Below are 20,962 nucleotides of genomic sequence, written 5' to 3' on the forward strand. Positions count from 1 at the left end.
CAGATAGATAGATAGATAGATAGATGGATGGATGGATGGATGGATGGATGGATGGATGGATGGATGGATGGATGGATGGATGGATGGATGGATGGATGGATGGATGATGGATGGATGGATGGATAGATAGATAGATAGATAGATAGATAGATAGATAGATAGATGGATAGATGGATAGATAGATAGATAGATAGATAGATAGATAGATAGATAGATAGATAGATGGATAGATGGATAGATAGATAGATAGATAGATAGATAGATAGATAGATAGATAGATAGATAGATAGATAGATAGATAGATAGATGGATAGATGGATAGATGGATAGATAGATAGATAGTACTTTATTTATTCCCTCAGGAGAGTTCCTTCAGGAAAATAAAAAATTTTCAGCACAATCCCATTCAAGATCAGACAAACATTACAGGGAGACAGAACAGGATCACTGACGGGTCTGCCGACTTCCGGCACCCTTTATAAAAAAAGTGGGGGGGAATGGGAGAAAAAAATTAAAGATTAAAATAAAATAAAATGAAATACAATAAAATAAATGGGTCTAAGCCTGGGCCTCTGGAGAGGGGGTCCAGACTGAGGCCAAAGGGGAAAAAAACAACTCATAGCCATAGCACACATAGTACACATCCCTCTTACATGTGGAGGGAAACATCAAACATCAAAGAACACAAAGGACATGAAAGAATATTAAAGCAGCGGAGCTGATGCAACCAGACACTTCTACATACATACATGAATAAAAAGTAATGTGATGAGCATTCTTCAACTTTATCAGTATTTATTGCCACCTTTCCCAACTTCTTTGTCACGTGTTGCTGGCATCAAATTCTAAAGTTAATGATTATTTGCAAAAAAATAAAGTTTATCAGTTTGAACATCAAATATGTTGTCTTTGTAGCATATTCAACTGAATATGGGTTGAAAATGATTTTCAAATCATTGTATTCTGTTTATATTTACATCTAACGCCATTTCCCAACTCATATGGAAACTGGGTTTGTAAACGTGAGCGTTAAATGTTAAAACTAAATCTAAATCTTAAATCTAAACCTAGATCTTAAAACTAAATTATCTAAATGTTTGTGCTAAATTTTCAATCTAAGTCTAAATGTTAAATCTAAATTTTAAATGTACATCTCTATCTAAATGAGAGCGCTTCATGTTAAATCTAAACATAAATCTTAAATCTGAATTTAAATCCATCCATCCATCCAAGGCGGGGTAGACCCTGGACAAGTCGCTACCTCATCACAGCTGAATCTAAATCTGAGCGCTAAATGTTAAAACTAATCTCTAACCACTAGGCCTACTACATTTTGGTTTCCGTCAGCCATGTTGGGTCGAGATCATAGTCATTCTACATCCTGTACACAAATTCAAAATGACATTTTTCATACTCGGCACATTTTCTAACATAATCTTGTTAATATGCTCAATAAGGTTCTATTCAAATGTAATACAAGTAATACGTAAGACTTTATTTGCACACTTAAGGAGATAAGTTTCCAGGTGAAAAAGATGCCACCTCACAAAAAAATATTAATTGTTTAACTCTTTATTTTCCATGAATTAATTTAGATCCAGAACACACATTGTTATATAGCCTATTACATTATAATGATTATTATAATTGAATTTAAGTTTATGTAAAATATTTTCACACAGCAAAGTGTGAATACATGTTGTAATGTGTGCGGTTGAGTTATAATTGATATAATACAATTAGGTATGGCAAATGCATTTTGTTTACTTGCCAACTATTCAAATTATACTTAATATACATATTTGTATAATGTCATGTAATAAAACTTCAACATTATTTATGTTAATATAAGAGTTTAATTGCTAGCCAGTTCTACTTCTGAGTATTTATTTTATTTTGTTATTGAACAATTAAACATACATAAACAATGTTTAGACACATTAAGGTACTTTCAATACAATACGAGTCAATGTTTTTTCAATATTTTACTCAGCAATATAAAAAACATCACATTAAATCCAATCCTCTTACAAACAATACCCGTTAAAGAAAGCAAAAGTAAATATGAGAGACCATTCCAGTAAGATTAAAATAAAATGTAAATAATTAAATGATACACTTGTGCTTAAATGCGCTTTTTTAAAACGACTTAATATATTCCAATATAATAATGTGTTTTTCTATTTTGCACAAATCTTCCAAGACTGAATGAATAAATTGAAATCATTAACACAATTTGAGGGTTTGGATTTCACTTTAAGAGAGAGACTTTTGTTTATGAGCGCAAATGTTTCATACTTTTTAAAAATGTATATAAATTCACGACACGATCGATCCACGCATGCGTGAATTTACGTCACTTCCTGTACTTTTTACAAAGGAGCTCCTTAGACGTCACGTTCTGTGATATTTCAATGTTTTATTAATGTTTTGTATAAAATAGATTATCCAGGAGTAAAATTGAACAATAATAAAAACACGTGGAAGGGTAAATTTAAATAAATCAGGCAGTAATATCGCTACAATTTGTAGCACTTTCACTCTTGTCATTGCAATGAATGTCGCACGGGGGCGCCACTGAACCCCAACATTAAAGCTTTGTTTGATATACTTTGAATTTATTTTTAAAAAACAAGACACTCGTTTATATCACATTGTTATTCAAATAAATATTACGTAAAAGAAAAGCATGGTAACAGTGACAGCAGGCAATATATTATATAGAGCTACCTCTTCGTCCGCTCGGCTGTGACGTCATTCCCAGCTTCCGGGGTAAACGGAAGACAGCAGAACAGGAGGAAGAAGTGTGCAGGACGCTAATAAGTCAGTCTTATTATTTGTTATCCAGTTTATAATATTTACGGCGTATAAAATACATCTGTGATTCTTTATTTAAGGATAAATTGGTCTTGATGCACTAGAAGCACTGTGCCGCTTCTCGTGCTATCTTTGCTTGTTAGTTAGCTTAGCTGGCTAGTTAGCTTAGCTTGTTAGCTGCTAACAGAAGACAGAATTTATCAACACGTCGCTAAGTAGAGATCAAGTGTGAGAGTAAAGTGTTGTGATTGTGTGAAAATGTGCGAAAGAAGGATAGCAAAGTATGAGCAGGAACTTTGTCCAACAAAAGAGGAGAAGGAGCGACAACATCAACTACTGGACGCTGTTTTCAAGAAACATCAAGTTGTGTTACACAGAACAGGTTTGTTTACTTATTACTCTCACATCTTTACCAACTTTATATGTAATTTTTAACACTTTTCTGCAATATATTGTGTATAATAAGTTGTGTTGTCTTGTGAGGATGATGCATTCCGTCTGCTACTTGCAACGTGGTCTTGCAACCACGTGGTTGTCTGTGTTCTGTGGAATGTAACTACTAAAGATGAGTTACACATCCCAGTCCATTCGTACAATAAACTGTCAGTGGTGGAACAAGTCAGAGATGTGCTGTGGACGAGCTCCATGACATGGCCCCCTAAACCCAAATAATAAAGGTAATTCTAACATCATTTTATAACACACAATCATCTCTGGGTTTACTACAAACAATCTCTAACCAGGTTTTAAAAAGTTTGTCAGCCATTTTTGCTAAAATTTGCATTTCCTGATATTTACTTATTTTCTCACTTTCACCACAGCATCAGCCCGTTCGCAGGATGTAGAACAATTATCAAAGGTCAAGACAAGTGTTGCCTTAATGGAGGGTTCATATTTTAGAGCACCAAGGCAAATGCTATTTTATTTCCAGTTTGTTAATTGAATGCAGAATGGCTCACATTTATTTGTGCATTAAATCTTTAGACAATTTTGACCCGTACTTTGGGTCAAAGCATAATAATTGTGTAAATGCATCAATAAGTTCTTTATGCTTGTTTAAGGTGCTTTTTTTTTTAAACCTTTATTTTGTTAACACAGTCAAACCTATTATTGTGAAGGGGAAGTGTGCTGCTGTACTCAGAACGATGTGTGGAGGTGAAATTTGCAACTATTGTCCCTTTTTTACATTATTCCAACATTGATGATGTCGTTCACAACAACACAAGCAGATGAGATGTGGTGTGGGTGTATGGATTTTCCTTGCCATCTTTAGCTTTGTAGTTTAGTCGCTATTTTGAATGACAGCGTGTTTAAAGGATGAATGAGTGATCCAGAACACATTTTTCATCCATCTGTCTTCTTCCGCTTAGCCGAGGTCTGGTCTTGGGGGCAGCAGCCTAAGCAGGGAAGCCCAGACTTCCCTCTTCCCAGCCACTTCATCCAACTCCTCCCGGGGGATCCCGAGGCGTTCCCGGGCCAGCCGGGAGACATAGTCTTCCCAACGTGTCCTGGGTCTTCTCCGTGACATCCTACCGGTCGGACGTGCCCTAAACACCTCCCGAGGGAGGCGTTCGGGTGGCATCCTGACCAGATGCCCCAACCACCTCATCTGGCTCCTCTCCATGTGGAGGAGCAGCGGTTTTACTTTGAGTTCCTCCTGGATGACAGAGCTTCTCACCCTTTCTCTAAGGGAGAGCCCCGCCACTCGGTGGAAGAAACTAATTTGGGCCGCTTGTACCCGAGATCTTGTCCTTTCGGTCATAACCCAAAGCTCATGACCATAAGTAAGGATGGACCTTTGAGCGACCGATAAAGAGAGCTTTGCCTTCCGGCTCAGCTCCTTCTTCATCACAACTGATCGATACAGCGTCTGCATTACTGAAGACGCCGCACCGATCCGCTTGTCGATCTCACGATCCACTCTTCCCCCACTCGTGGACAAGACTCCTAGGTACTTGAACTCCTCCACTTGGGGAAAGATCTCCTCCCCAACCCCGAGATGGCGCTCCACCCTTTTCCGGACGAGAACCATGGAATTGGAGGTGCTGATTCTCATTCCGGTCGCTTCACACTCTGCTGCAAACCGATCCAGTGAGAGCTGAAGATCTTGGCCGGATGAAGCCATCAGGACCACATCATCTGCAAAAAGCAGAGACCTAATCCTGCAGCCACCAAACCAGATCCCCTCAACGCCCTGACTGCGCCTACAAAATCTATCCATAAAACAGAATCGGTAACCAAGGGCAGTCTTGGCGGAGTCCAACTCTCACTGGAAATGTGTCCGACTTAGTGCCGGCAATGCGGACCAAGCTCTGACACTGATCATACAGGGAGCAGACCGCCACAATAAGACAGTCCGGCACCCCATACTCTCTGAGCACTCCCCACAGGACTTCTCGGGGGACACGGTCGAATGCCTTCTCCAAGCCCACAAAACACATGTAGACTGGTTGGGCAAACTCCCATGCACCCTCAAGGACCCTGCCCAGAGTATAAAGCTGGTCCACAGTTCCACGACCAGGATGAAAACCACACTGTTCCTCCTGAATCCGAGGTTCGACTATCTGGCCTAGGGTCCTCTCCAGTACACCTGAATAGACCTTACCGGCAAGGCATTATTTTCCCTAACAAATGTTGCTTCTCCTAAGAATGACAACATTGCTCTTACATTGATGTTAATTTCCCTGATATTGTGCAATGAAAAGCAGATTTTGTTATATTAGCCAGTTCTGTGACACCGGAAGTTATTGTTGAAATAATCCATCCATCCATCCATCCATTTCCTACCGCTTATTCCCTTGTGGGGTCGCGAGGGGCGGTGGCGCCTATCTCAGCTACAATCGGGCGGAAGGCGGCATACACCCTGGACAAGTCGTTACATCATCGCAGATTGTTGAAATAATATGCCTTTTTTTTGTTGAGTTCAGTGATTATTGATTGGATTATTACTTTGGGAAGGTCAGAGAAGAAGAGTTGTAAAAATGTTCTCACGGGTCATAAAAGTCTTCCTTTCTTCAGTTTTAAAAGTCTCACTGTCTCGATGGAGATCTTCCTTTATTACCTCCTGCTTCGATTGAAAGTCCGGTTTAGAAAATTGTTTTATTTTAGATATGTAATCCTCCATGTTAAAAGTGCAAGCAAGAGGAAAAAATAAACACACACTGCTCACTCTTGCTGCTTGTTGTCACTTCTTCTGCAGCCGAGTAGTCGCAAGAGGGATCACTAGCGCCCTCTACCACCAGGAGGCGGGAATCATTTAATGACTCATATTTGACACACGCAGCTACGGTATATTAATAAAACATAGCTGCTTAGTGTTCTTTTTGGCGTATTCAATAGCTTGGACCTTAAATCCTACTGAATAGCTCTTAATCGTCTTCCCTTTATGCGATTTCATCCATCCATCGCTTATTCCCTTTCGGGGTCGCGGGGGGCGCTGGCGCCTATCTCAGCTACAATCGGGCGGAAGGCAGCGTACACCCTGGACAAGTCGCCACCTCATCGCAGGGCCAACACAGATAGACAGACAACATTCACACTCACATTCACACACTAGGGACCATTTAGTGTTGCCAATCAACCTATCCCCAGGTGCATGTCTTTGGAAGTGGGAGGAAGCCGGAGTACCCGGAGGGAACCCACGCATTCACGGGGAGAACTTGCAAACTCCACACAGAAAGATCTCGAGCCTGGATTTGAACCCAGGACTGCAGGAACTTCGTATTGTGAGGCAGACGCACTAACCCCTCTTCCACCGTGAAACCCTTTATGCCATTTCAAATTATTGAAATCAGCATCCTCCATTTTGAAAATGATGACAGGTGAAGTGTCACTCGTGACGTGACGAGTTTGACCCGGCCGAAATTCTAGACGTGCGCTAATAAAAATAATATTTTGCGAAACGAGTTTGACCCGGCATTAATCCTGAGCCGGCGGTAATGCTAAGCATGCGCTAATTAGTTTGCGAAACGAGTTTGACCCGGCAGTAATTCTAGGCAGGCACATACTATATACCTGGCGGCAATTCAAGGGAATACGGTCTGTCTGATTCTGATTTTGATTGAATGTGTGGACTGCATGAATGATGCCTTCTCAGTTCTCACTGTAACGCAATTTGAGTGTCTGGAAACGCACTAAATTAATTTAATCCATCTTTACTAATATTAATAAGGTAAACAAGTTATCTTTTGAAGGCGTAGTCAGTAATCTGATTACTTCTTCCCAGTTTAACTGTGGTGACACTATCTAAATGAAAGTAAAACAGATGTCATCTTTCTTGGCCAACATGTTGACTGTGCTCATGCTTCTTTTATAACAGACATGTCTCTAAAGATGAATGTGAAAATGACTGTAATTATTGTCCACCAGCAGGGGGAGCTCATCACTAGTACTACTGCGTGGAGGCTGGCATGTGGTACATTATTTCCTGTGTGTGTATGACTTATTCAGAGGGAGAACAGCACACTTTCACGTATGGCGTCTACCATTAAGGATTGCAGGAATGACTTTTAGGATGTTTTTATATGAATAAGGTGGATTGGCCGTTGGCCTGGGAAGGCATTCCCCTGAAGGTCTTCTGCATGTGTCAGCTGGAAGTACCCTGACTGCTGTGAGGGGAAACTGATGAGATTGTGAGATCATATGTTGGTGCAGGACAATGTCTCATGTGACTGAGCAAAGCTGGACTTTTATCAAGAATGTTTGTTTTTCCTGTCCCACAGGCCTCGATGAAGCACATCGTCCTGGTGAGCAGGAGGAGGAACGACAGTCCCCCCATTTACACGAGAAAGAAGAGGTACCACATTCCCAACACATCAAAGAGGGAGGAGAGGAGCCACAGCCCCCCCACATTAAAGAGGAAGACGAGACGCCACAGACCCATAATGTTAAACTGACCCTTCACATTAAAGGGCAAGCGGAGGACCCACTGATCTTACACATCAAAAAGGAAGAGGAAGACCTACTGACTCCTTACTTTAAGGAGCAAGAGAACCCGCTGACCCCCTACTATAAAAAGGAAGAGGAGGACCCACTAACCCCCTACGTTAAAGAGGAAGAGGAGGAGCAAGATCCGCCGCACATTAAAGAGGAAGAGGAGGACCAAAAGCCGCCGCACATTAAAGAGGAAGAGGAGGAAGAGGGCATCAGTCAGCCTAAATGGTTGGAGGAGTTCCCAGTGACTGGTGTCCCTGTGAAGAGTGAAGATGATGAGGTGAAAGGTGAAAGTGAGGAGAGGGGAGGGGGGGAGCCTCCAAGCAGCAGCTCAACACAACACATGACAACAGAAGCTGATGGAGACCACTGTGGAGGATCACAAGCAGACAAGCTCTTAGCTCCACTATCAGATAGTGAGGACACAACGTCACACTCTCCTGACACTGATGATGAAGACTCTAAAGATGATAAGACATGTCACACTGACAACACTCACTTCACATCTTCTCACTCTCACAAAACCTTTCAATACCATAGTTCTCTGAAAAGACACATGAGAACACACACTGGAGAAAAACATTTTTCTTGTTCACTCTGCAGTAAAGGTTTTAGACAAAGTATCAATTTGAAAGTACACATGAGAACACACACTGGTGAAAAACTTTTTTCCTGTTCAACCTGTGGTAAAGGTTTTACACAAAGTCAGAGTTTGAAAAGACATATTAGAACACACACTAGAGAAAAACCTTTTTCTTGTTCACTCTGTAGTAAAGGTTTTACACAAAGTATCAATTTGAAGGTACACATGAGAACACACACCGGTGAAAAACCTTTTTCCTGTTCAATCTGTGGTAAAGGTTTTAGAGAAAGTCAACATTTGAAAAGACACAAGAGAACACACACTGGTGAAAAACCTTTTTCCTGTTCTACCTGTGGTAAAGGTTTTGTTGAAAGTCAGAGTTTGAAAGTACACATGAGAACACACAATGGTGAAAAACCTTTTTCTTGTTCAATCTGTGGTAAAGGTTTTGCACAAAATCAGAGTTTGAAAAGACACATGAGAACACACACTGGAGAAAACCTTTTTATCTGTTCAACCTGTGGTAAAGGTTTTGTTAAAAGTCAGGGTTTGAAAGTACACATGAGAACACACGCTGGTGAAAAACCTTTCTCCTGTTCAATCTGTGGTAAATGCTTTGCACAAAGTCAACATTTGAAAAGACACAACAGAACACACAGTGGTGAAAAATCACATTCCTGCTGAATCTGCAACAGAAGCTTTTGTTGACGATCAACCCTTGTAGCACACAAGAGAAGACACCCAGGAGAGAAAGTGTTGAGTTGCAGTGTGTGTGGTGAAAGATTGTCTTCTAAGTACCAGTGTAAGAAACACAAGTGTGCTGGTGAGAACAGCAGCAGCAAATGAAACTGCAGGATTTGAAATAAACTGTCCAGACTTTCATTTTGACTTTCTAACAACATCAGCACATATAACATGTGTGACATTGTTGTTTGTCTAACAATCTGTTTAATATGATCTTTACATTTATAGATTAGACATTTTATATTAATGCTTTTTTCAGTCAAGTACATGTATTAATATGCAACATTGTGTACTTTTGTTAAAAAATGGACAGAACAATTTGAGTAAAAAAGTGAGAGTAAACAGTAAAATACATATTTTACATGCAATAAACATGTGTGTAAGTATACACATACACACACACACTCTCTCTCTCTCTATATATATATATATATATATATATATATATATACTGTATATTCATCATACAATTTTAGACCTATTTATATGAAATATTGAAGTATTACATATTTGTATTTGTAATTGTTAATAACCCCATAGATTATCACCTTTATATGATATACATATGTACTGGTTCACATCTGAAACATCTTCTGGACCACTTCAGGAAGCATATTATTATTTACTTTATACATCATTTGAACAGTTGTCTTTTATACAATTTTAAAATATGTGTCTCTTTGAATCATTTGTTGGGTCTCTATAATCTATTTTATTCATTACCGTTATTACTCTGTATTATGATGATTGTGTTGTGATTATTTTATATGTATGTCCCCAGACCTTTATGCAATATACAAGTGAGAGAAAATGGCTGAGTTTTTGTGGAAGGATGGGGTTGTTTTTACAAACTTACATTTGTGGATAAATCAAATAAATCCAGTATTGTGTTTTAAACATTTTTTTCAATGTTTTTTTTTTCTTTTTTAACATCCCCAAAACAACATCAATATCAGTCAAAGTTTGGAGTGTCAGACAAAAGCCAATATTGTACATCATCCCACAGAGATTTACTTTGCATACATTCATAAAATAAACTGTTTATTGTGTTTCCCAGTCACAGAACCAACAAATGTTGTATCTAATTGCAAAACAACATCCAAAATATTTTAAGTGGTCAATTCCGTCTTGGAAAGAATGGAAACTTTAAGTTATGAGTATTTTTTTGTTCCAGATATAAAAAAAATAAGAAGAAGAAAAATTGTAAAGAATTAAAAAAGATGCAGTAACTAGAATATTTTGAATGAAAGCCTTTTTAAATGTTGTAATATTTTGTTTATTTGCAGGTCGTACTTAATGAAATCTTCAAATATTAACATATTTTTATCAGTCAATAAGTGCATCAGTGACCAAATGCCTTTTTCAAACCATTGCTGTACAAAGATGGATTTGTTTCTCATTTTAATGTACGAACAATTCCATAGTGGAGTATTGTGTGTGATGAAGTTGTGTTTGTAAATTAGTTTCCAGTACAACAACACTTGCTGGTAGGGATGGGTACTGTTCACTTCTAATTCCATGTTTTATGTGTTATATATGTCAATATATTGTGTGTTTGTATTTTGCCAACATGGTAGAATCACACGATAGGCAGGTTGTATCATGTTTTTCTGTCACCTGTCATGGCACACACACTGCTGTGGGAACACCAAGAGGCTCCATTGTGAGCCAAGCAGGACACGCCCCCATGCTCGTTGCGCAGACACAGCAGGTGGCAATCTACCAACGACACACCTGGGACTAATGAGAGGCGACAGAATAAAGAGCTTCGTCGCTGACTGCTTCTCGTGGGAACGTAGCCCTGGTTACAGTAAGTTCTCACGTCTCTGGCTCCCCTCTTGTGCTTTCTCTCGTGTCTGTTGTTGCCTTCCTTGTGCCTGGCCCTGATTTTGTCCTTTTGTCTTCTCCTGTTCCCACAGCCTTCGTGCCTCAGTCGTTGCCTTGCACTTCTACCCGGATTCTGATTGCCTCCCTTGATTCTCGACCCCACACCCGGATTTGGACCTCGGACGCTTCTCTCCTGCCCCACGGACCTTGCTTGGATCACGAACCCTTTGGGATCTTCCTCTCTGAACTTGGACGCTGCCACAACCAACACACACCTTCAACAAACCCACGGTAATTCACATTGTGTTAAAGGGGAACATTATCACAATTTCAAAAGGGTTAAAAACAATAAAAATCAGTTCTCAGTGGCTTGTTTTTTTCAAAATTTTACCGGTCCCGGAATATCCCTAAAAAAAAGCTTCAAAGTGCCTTTTTTTCGCTCCTTGCCTTGACACTGTTCATTTTCCTGTGACGTCATACAGTGCTGCCAATACAAACAAACCATGACGAATATCACAGCAAGATATAGCGACATTAGCTTGGATTCAGACTCTGATTTCAGCGGCTTACGCGATTCAACAGATTACGCATGTATTGAAACAGATGGTTGGAGTATAAAAGTATTGAGATAAAAACTGAAGCTATTGAGCGAATAGCTATTGACGCTACTCATAACCATAGCATGGCCGAATAGCTGCGTTAGCATTGCCGGTAAAATGTGCGGACCAAACGATCAGGACTTTCCCATCTTGTGACACTCGAGCAACTTAAATCCGTCGATTGGTAAGTGTTTTTTTCGCATTAAATGTGGGTGGAAGGAAACGTAATATTGTTGCAAATGCATCTGCAGATTATCCATACATCTCTGTGCCATGTCTGCTTTAGCACCGCCGGTAAATAGCATGTTAGCATTGATTAGCATAGCATGTTAGCATCGATTAGCTGGCAGTCACGCTGCGACCAAATATGTCTGATTAGCACATAAGTAAACAACATCAACAAAACTCACCATTGTGATTTCGTTGACTTTATCGTTGCAAATGCATCTGCAGGTTATCCATACATCTCTGTGCCATGTCTGCGTTAGCATCGCCGGTAAAATGTGCAGACACTCCGGCACATTCAATGGGGGTCTGGCAGCAGATTTCTTGCCACTTTCGCATCTTCGGGCCAGTGGTGCAACTTGAATCCCTCCCTGTTAGTGTTGTTACACCCTCCGACAACACACCGACGAGGCATGATGTCTCCAAGGTTCCAAAAAATTGTCGAAAAAACGGAAAATAACAGAGCTGAGACCCAATGTTTGCAATGTGTTGAAAATTAAAATGGCGGCTTCATTACCTCGGCGATGTTAAGTTCTGACGTCATCACCACAGAGCGATAAACAGAAAGGCGTTTAATTGGCCAAAATTCACCCATTTAGAGTTCGGAAACCGGTTAAAAAAATGAATGGTCTCTTTTTCTGCACCATCAAGGTATATATTGACACTTACATAAGTCTGGTGATAATCTTCCCCTTTCATTTCCACACATAGTCTAACATCCACACACATAGTTGCATACACACTCCACGTATTCATTAAAGACTCAATAAACCCATTGAGCTATACCTCCTGTTGTTGTGCGGTCTCCTTCCCCCTTGTCGATACATAACATCACCTTGAGGAAATGGCATAAAGAGGAAGATGACAATATAATGTCACTTGGACAATGATGTACAGAACAGAGGAGATTTAGTTCATTTTTAGTTTTGCTTTTAGGTGAATATTTTTTTTTTTATTATTTCACAAAACTTCTCCATTACTGAGCTCTGGATTTCTGGTAGCTGCTTAAAAAGAGATGGAAGTGGATATATGGAGGGGATGTATGAGGAAGGTATGGACGTGGATAGGACTAGAGGGGAGAGAGGAAAGAAGCGGAGAGGAGGTCATGAAGGAAAGTAGCGCACTAAAAGAGTAGAAAGGTGGGAAAAGATGATGGTGGATAATTGCAAGATTATATATGAATTGAAGTCAGATGAAGACATGAAGGATATTAGTGTGATGACACTGGTTAATGGTTGAAAGAAGGACATTGGAGAGGTGGAGATGGCCACGTGTTACGATTCATTTGTTGTTTGCTTTTGTGTATTTTCTTATGTTTGGACTCCGCCGATCCCATTGTTTGAGCACTTCCTTGTTTGTTTTTGTCACCATGGCTACTTCATTCGCTCCACCTGCTCTTACTTTCGGACGCACACCTGCTTTTGATTGTTGTGTTAGTATTTAAGTCCGCCTGCTACCTGAGTTCATTCTGGACGTTTTGCTTGCTCAATGCAACAGTTAGGTTGTTTCCTCCCGAGCCTTTTGTTTGTTCCTCGCTAAGTTTTAGCTTAGCCTCTGCGCGCTCGGCTCGCGCTGCTTTGGACTTTGAACTCAACCCTTGCTAAGATTAGCATTTTACTTCCCGTGCTTTGGCGCACCTTTATTTTACCCTTTTGTCATGTGTTATTTTGGATTTCTATATTAGAACCAGTTCCTACCTTCATCCTGCTTGCTCCGGGTCCTTTGGCATCAAGAGGTGGCCCTCCTCCCACATCCACGATGCGACCACACCGTAACAGAGGGTGTGTGAAGTGTAAATAGTGACAGGTTGTAGAACATGTTTAAATGCAATGTGAATACTAAAGACCTGAAAAGCTCTAGAAAGGCCAGTGCAGTCTCTAAACGTTTTGACTCGAGGGCCACAATTGGATAATATATATATATATATATAATATTCCACAGAACTCAGCAAGCACATTTGGAACCTCAAAGACAAAAATGTTGAATATTCAATAACATGGCAAACTCTTGCATCCAGCACACCTTACAACAGTGGTAATAAAAGATGCAACCTATGCTTAAAAGAGAAACTGTTTATTATATATCACCCAGACCCATCATCACTCAACAAGCACAGTGAAATCATCTCAGCATGCCGTCACAGACGGAAACACCTCCCAGGTAACACATGAGCCAATCACCACACCCTACGCCTGCCTGTACCCACCCACTCTGTGCCCTATATAAACCATTGTATGTGAATGCTTCCATTAAAATCTCCTGATGATTGAGGGAACCCCTCATGAAACACTTCTGTAGAGATGAAGTAGTCTTGTGATTTTTCCCACACCTACATATTGCGCTCTACCACGGTATCGAGCACTATTCTCTGGATAATCCAATCAAGATATATATATGTCCCCACCTTCTACCATCCTAGTCACGTCCGTTGTGTCCTTAAGCAAGACACTTCACCCTTGCTCCTGATGGATCCTGGTTAGCGCCTTGCATGACAGCTCCTGCCATCAGTGTGTGAATGTGTGTGTGAATGGAGAAATACTATCAAAGCGCTTTGGGCTCCTTAAAAAGAGGTAGAAAAGCGCTATACAAGTACAAACATTTACCATTTATATATATATATATATATATATATAAATCCCATACATGTGTATATTCATGTATATATACACATATATTGATATACTATACATAATATTAACGGGACGGTGTGGCGTTTCCAGTGAGGGTTGGACTTTGTCACCCATTCTGTTCAAAACTTTCATGGACATAATTTCTAGGCGCAGTCAAGGTGTTGAGGGTATCTGGTTTGGTGGCTGCAGTATTAGGTCTCTGCTTTTTGCAGATGATGTGGTCCTGATGGCTTCATCTGGCCGGGATCTTCAGCTCTCACTGGATCGGTTCACAGCCGAGTGTGAAGCGACTGGGATGGGAATCAGCACCTCCAAATCCGAGTCCATTGTTATCATTCGGAAGAGGGTGGAGTGCCATCTGCGGGTTGGGGAGGAGACCCTGCTCCCAAGTGGATGAGTTCAAGTACCTCGGAGTCTTGTTCACGGTGTGGCGTCTTCAGTAATGCGGACGTGGTGAAGAAGGAGCTGAACCGGAAGGCAAAGCTCTCAATTTACTGGTCGATCTACGTTCCCATCCTCACCTATAGTCATGAGCTTTGGGTTAGGACCAAAAGGACAAGATCATGGGTAAAAGTGGTCGGAATGAGTTTCCTCCGCCGGGTGGCGGGTCTCTCCCTTAGAGATAGGGTGAGAAGCTCTGTCATCCGGGAGGAGCTCAAAGTAAAGCCGCTGCTCCTCCACATGGAGAGGAGCCAGATGAGGTGGTTCGGGCATCTGCTCAGGATGCCACCCGAACGTCTCCCTATGGAGGTGTTTTGGGCACGTCCAACCGGTACATTGTAAAAAAAAAAAAAAGTTGAGAAAACCCACATTTTCAAGGTAACTTGATGCAACAAGATTTTTGCGTTTTACTATTGTTGACTTAACTAAGATTTACAAGTTGAGATAAGAGTTATGTCAACTCAGATCTTCTTGTTCACCAAATTATTATATTTAAGTCGGACCAACAATAAAGTTCATGCTTCAATTCCATATATTTTTACCTTCAACTAACTCATTTATTCTTGTTGAACTTTGACTACTGTTCTTGACTTAACTAAGATTTCAAAGTTTAGATAAGAGTTTTACCAACTCGATCTTGTTCACCAAATTATTATATTCACGTCGGACCAACAATAAATTTCATGCTTCAATTCCGTGTATTTTCACCTTCAACTAACTCGGAAATTCTTGTTACTTCAGTTACTAAAATTCCTTTACAAGTCAAGTAACATTTATGTTGCGATAATTTTTTTTTTTAAATGCTGAATGAATAAATTAAATAAAGAGCAGACATCAAAATACATCCAAAACCTTGTTTATTTCTCATTTAGAAACATGTTTAACATAAGGGTTCAATTGGGTGTGTCAGAGACCTTGACACTTTCCCAGCTATTTTCTTTAAAGTGAATAAACCAGCTAAGAAAGTTAAAAGCTAAAAAATAAATACTTTTACAGCAGCCAGGCGGTAATGCGGACGTTGTATCGATCCGTTGTGGTGAAGAAGGAGCTGAGCCGGAAGGCAAAGCTCTCAATTTACCGGTCGATCTACGTTCCCATCCTCACCTATGGTCATGAGCTTTGGGTCATGACCGAAAGGATAAGATCACGGGTACAAGCGGCCGAAATGAGTTTCCTCCGCCGGGTGGTGGGTCTCTCCCTTAGAGATAGGGTGAGAAGCTCTGCCATCCGGGAGGAGCTCAACGTAAAGCCGCTGCTCCTCCACATCGAGAGGAGCCAGATGAGGTGGTTCGGGCATCTGGTCAGGATGCCACCCGAACGCCTCCCTAGGGATGTGTTTAGGGCACGTCCAGCTGGTAGGAGGCCACGGGGAAGACCCAGGAACCGTTGGAAAGACTATGTCTCCCGGCTGGCCTGGGAACGCCTCGGGATCCCCCGGGAAGAGCTAGACGAAGTGGCTGGAGATAGGGAAGTCTGGGCTTCCCTGCTTAGGCTGCTGCCCCCGCGACCCGACCTCGGATAAGCGGAAGATGATGGATGGATGGATGGATGGATGGACAGCAGCCAGGCAATATAATTGTGTAATGATTTGATGATAGAATTATCTTCATAGATAGAGAAAATGTGTTTAGTAAATTAGAAGAGTTGACAAACTTGATCAGCTGACAGTGAATATGCACCTCTTGTCAACTTCACTTAAATGTAAAGAAAAAGATATATCTACATTTAAGTGAGATTCACAAAATACCAATACGCTACATAACAAATGGCAGTACCGAGTTCTGGCGGGTTATGTGGCATAATGGCGTTTTGTGAATCTCACTTAATTGTAAATACATTTTGAAAATAAATATAATTGTTTTCCGTGTGGCCTTGCATGTTTTAAATCACTGGGCGTGAAGTTTTATATGAGCACCAACCACAATGCACTCGAACAGGCAGAAAACATAGGTTGGCTTCCACATTAAGAGTCACAGCAAAAGCTTTGTTTTCAGAGACCTTGTCCACTGAGAGCACTGAGAGCCCATCCATCCATCCATCCATCCATTTCCTACCACTTATTCCCTTTTGGAGTCACGGGGGGCGCTGGCGCCTATCTCAGCTACAATCGGGCGCCAGGCAGGGTACACTCTGGACAAGTCGCCACCTCATCGCAGGGCCGCACTGAGAGCCAAGCTGGAAAAAGATAGACTGAATTGCTTCAAAGGTGTACTTCATCTCCTTTGGATAATCAATGTTGATGGCATACAGTAGGCCAAAGAGGTATGCAAAGGCGGTACCGAGGTCTGGCAGGTCATGACCTGCCAGACCTCGGTACCGCACCATGGAACCTTCCAACACAACAGCCTAGTCCCGTAAGTTGGGTGATACAGCAGGATCATCTTCTTCAAGGATTGTAAGGATGCCAACAGACACGCCTCTGAGCACTCTTTCTTCAGGGTCACTTTCCTGAGGGTAAGTAACACATGCATGATTGAGTGTTAGGTCCAACAAAAGGATGTCATTGTGTGGATCTTCTGGGAACGATTACAATTTTACAATGTTCAAAAAAATGGAAAAAACCCTTAAATTACTTTCAAATGAACATTAACCATTAAATATTTAAAAAAAATTGGGGCAAGAACTTTTCTTTATGGTTAAATGCTTTGGCTAAAGAATATGACATTTGGGCATTCAAAAACAAATCTGGGCACAAAATGAAATCTACACAAAGTGTATTATGCATAAAATCTTTGTCATCAGCTATGAGATCCTACTCCATTCATCCATCCATTTTGTACCGCTTATTCCCTATGGAGTCGCGGGGGTTGCTGGTGCCTATCTCAGCTACAATCAGATCCTACTCAAAATGTTAAAATAGTAATAGTTTTTTAGCTTGTTGCTCCACTCTCTGGTTCAAGGCAAGGCAACAGAAATCATTCATTTTAACTGTTTGTGCATTTTGGAAGGAATAGGCGAAGATTGTTCATCGCAAGTAAGCTTAGCTCAAAAACTAGCAGTCAATTGTAAGTGTTAGTATGCCGCCGCCGACTGTGAGCCAGGGTGAATTTAGTTTATATTCAACAGACATTCATCAGCAATGTCGTTTTCTCTTCTGCAACTTAAAACTAACAGCATGTCGTCGGAATAGAGTTGTAAAGTTTATCTTCTGACTGTTGGCGAAGGCAGGCTACCAATAGACTACCAGTATTTGAGCTAATCTAACAAGCGATGAGGAAACATTGGCTGATTCTTCTTCAAAAATACATCCACAGTTAAAGGAATGGTTTCTATCGACGGATCTTAAACCAGAGAGCAGGGCAACAAGCTAGAATATGAAAATGTTGAACTATTCCATTGAAGCTACATTAGGCCAAATTACTTTTAATTTTCAAGTAAATGTCCTATTATTATTATTACTTACCAAATGCTGCAGGAAAAACGTATGTGACAAACTCCCAGCCGTCCTCGTGTGGGTTGCTGTGACATTGAACACACGACGCATCGTAGCAGGTTTGATTCCCATTTATTGGTTCAAACAACCTTTCTTCGGGCCAGTCGGGCGCACCCATTTCTAGTGCGCCGGCACCTCTTCCTGGTCGCTCTGCACCCTTTGGTGCTCGCCTGCTGCGTCTGTGGCGGGGACTCGTTGCGGACTGCTCTCTGTCGTCGGGCTCGTGGTCGGGCTGCCGTGGTTTCCTTTCCTTTCCTGTCTTCCCTCTCGCAATCGTGCCCCCTTCGCCTCTCTTAAAGTCTAGGAGCAGATGCGCAGATTGTGAGCAGATGTGTGTCCTACGCAGCTGACTCCGATGGCCGTCCTCCTGCCGCTCCGCGTGCGTCACGCCGCATGCCCCGCCTCCTGGCCTTCATCTTGGTCCAGAACGCCTCTGTCCGCCCGCTGTCGGCCCGTCGGCTGCGTCTCTCCACACTTAGTTGTGTCGTCCCAGACAAAAACGGGGAGGCATCTCAGTGATGTCATCTTTCGGTGAGACACAATGTCTGATGTCTATAGAGTATACAGTGGAAAACATAAGCATGTACATTAGTGAAGCGCCATAGTGGATTTATACAAATGGCAAAATCAAAAGTTGTTTTTAGTAATGACCAGTAGACCGCAAGTCTGACCAGTAGCATGCTCAAGAAAAGGGAAAAAAAACACTTCAAGCCTTCAGACTAAAGCATTTTGTACTTTTGCAAATTAAACATTGTTATAATTATCAAATAGCACAAACTAAGAACATATAGCAATGACTGATAAGATCCATTTTACTGACACATGTCCATCACTTACTTGTTCATCAAGCTTATCCAGGAAGTCTTCTATCTGCTGACCAATAGCTTCCTTTCTAGCCCGGTACAGTCTGAGCAGGCGAGCCACATAATTCTCAAGGCACTCATTGAAAGTCTTCAGGAGGTCTTTGCTGGTGATGACATGACATTTTTCAGATATCTGAAAAACACAATCAGCGGAGCAATGGCATTTAACTTTAATCACAATGTGAGCTTTTGACTTGAAATTTCAGGGCTGATGGTATAGTGGGGTGCTTTATGTTGGAGGAGCATGTAGTGGAGTGGGAGGGCAGGTATAGTGCAGTGTGTCAATAAATGTGTACACTCCTACACCTATTCCATACAGTGCAATGAACATATAAGTACCACAGTTAATAAATAAATGACAGCCATACCTCTTGATTGGAGCTTTCCAATTTGCAATATTTGCACTGCATTCAATCCTCCCCTGAAACACAAGAAACGTGAAATGGAAATATTTAGTTTCACTAAAAGCATTTAGCTGCAGACAATAATCCATTTTTTTCCCACCACCTCTATCTTCAACAGATACTTCATACACCTTATATTACATATAAATAATATAGGCTACACCACACAGACATGCTACACTTACCACTTACTTTGTCTACATATTCATGGTAAGTACTCAAATACATGTTAACTTTACTCAACAGGTCTTACAGGTAAGTATTAGCAAGTAATATTAGCTATGGAAATACTGTGTTTAGTGTAGAGTCACCCCTTTGAACATAAGTGTGCCACGATCCGTGGTCCGGATCATGTTTTGTTTAGTTATGCTCGGTTAGTTTTGGACTTCTTTTAGTTCCTGGTTGGACTTCCATGTTTGTTCTGTCTCCATGGCTACCTCATTTGTTCCACCTGCACTGACCGTTTGACGCACACCTGTTTATGATTATTGTTTCTGTATTTAACCAGACTGAATAATTGTATTAACGTGTCTTAATACTCTCTTGTTCTCAGTGGATCTGCTTTTCCAGCAGGGCACAGACTTGTGGAAGTGAATTACAGTGAGCCGTTTGGGACGGGAGAACAAAAATAAATAGGCGGTCAATAGTAGAACAACCCGTTGGCTAAAAAAAAAAAATGGCCTTTACATGGTTGACTATCTTGAAAATATAGAGAAATAAAGGGCGGCGGTGTTAATTGTTACGCCTACGTTACACTCACGTCTCTCTCTCGCCCACCATGAATTGATTAACGTGGACCCAGACTTAAACAAGTTGAAAAACTTATTGGGGTGTTACCATTTAGTGGTCAGTTGTACGGAATATGTACTGTGCAATCTGTGAATAAAAGTTTCAATCAATCAATCAAAACCGTGTGAATTCCTAGTCGACTAATCACGGCAGCACTAGTACCCACAACACATTTGAACGGGGGGGATATCCCCGGCCTACGGCTAGAGCAGAGGTGTCAAACTCACTTTAGATCGGGGGTTACATGGAGAAAAATTGCCGGACTGGTAAAATCACAGCACGATAACTTAAAAATAAAGACAACTTCAGACTATTTTTCATTGTTTGAAAATAGAACAAGTGTAAAAAGTTTTTTTTTACACTGACATGCTGTGGTTAATCATTTTGTTTGTTGTTATTTATATTTTCTGAATACATTATGTGATAATGTTCATCAGTCAACTCATTGGTGTCTTTCAAGATAAAACAAATTATATCAAAGTCAAATTACAGGATGTTATTCGTGTAGTTTGCTCATTTTCCTCGACTGATGTACTAACATCATGTGCTTTATTTTGTACATATGTTGCATCAACTACAAAGAATTGCTATTGCAACATCCAGTGGACACATTTAGAACAGCTGTTTCTTTCATTTAAAAATGTCAGGTACATTTTTATACTTTAACTCATCCTG

At 40.9% G+C, this 20,962-nt stretch overlaps 1 protein-coding gene and 1 long non-coding RNA gene across 4 annotated transcripts in view; one reads left to right on the forward strand and one right to left on the reverse strand.

Moving 5' to 3' along the window:
* The first annotated feature begins 2,750 nt into the window (after positions 1–2,750).
* The window catches only part of LOC133547135 (gastrula zinc finger protein XlCGF57.1-like), a 176,620-nt gene continuing 158,408 nt past the window's right edge, over positions 2,751–20,962 (forward strand). Inside the window, exons 1-2 of one of the 3 annotated variants that reach the window (XM_061892962.1) lie at positions 2,751–2,823; positions 3,087–3,199. Coding sequence is in view for 2 of the 3 variants with exons in the window: in XM_061892960.1 (XP_061748944.1) it covers positions 3,076–3,199; positions 7,539–9,016 (1,602 nt within the window). In the remaining variant the exon portion in view is untranslated. Of the gene's footprint in view, positions 2,824–2,847; positions 3,200–7,538; positions 9,974–20,962 lie in introns of those variants that run through there. The other 2 variants (XM_061892960.1, XM_061892959.1) reach the window with 2 other exon arrangements.
* LOC133547140 (uncharacterized) lies at positions 17,134–19,196 on the reverse strand. The gene is made up of 3 exons (XR_009805348.1): positions 19,069–19,196; positions 18,202–18,783; positions 17,134–17,246 (listed from the first exon to the last, which is right to left on the reverse strand). It is a non-coding gene; the product is annotated as an uncharacterized LOC133547140 (long non-coding RNA).

This window comes from Nerophis ophidion, unplaced genomic scaffold, assembly GCF_033978795.1.
Source record: "Nerophis ophidion isolate RoL-2023_Sa unplaced genomic scaffold, RoL_Noph_v1.0 HiC_scaffold_67, whole genome shotgun sequence".
Lineage (NCBI taxonomy): Eukaryota > Metazoa > Chordata > Actinopteri > Syngnathiformes > Syngnathidae > Nerophis > Nerophis ophidion.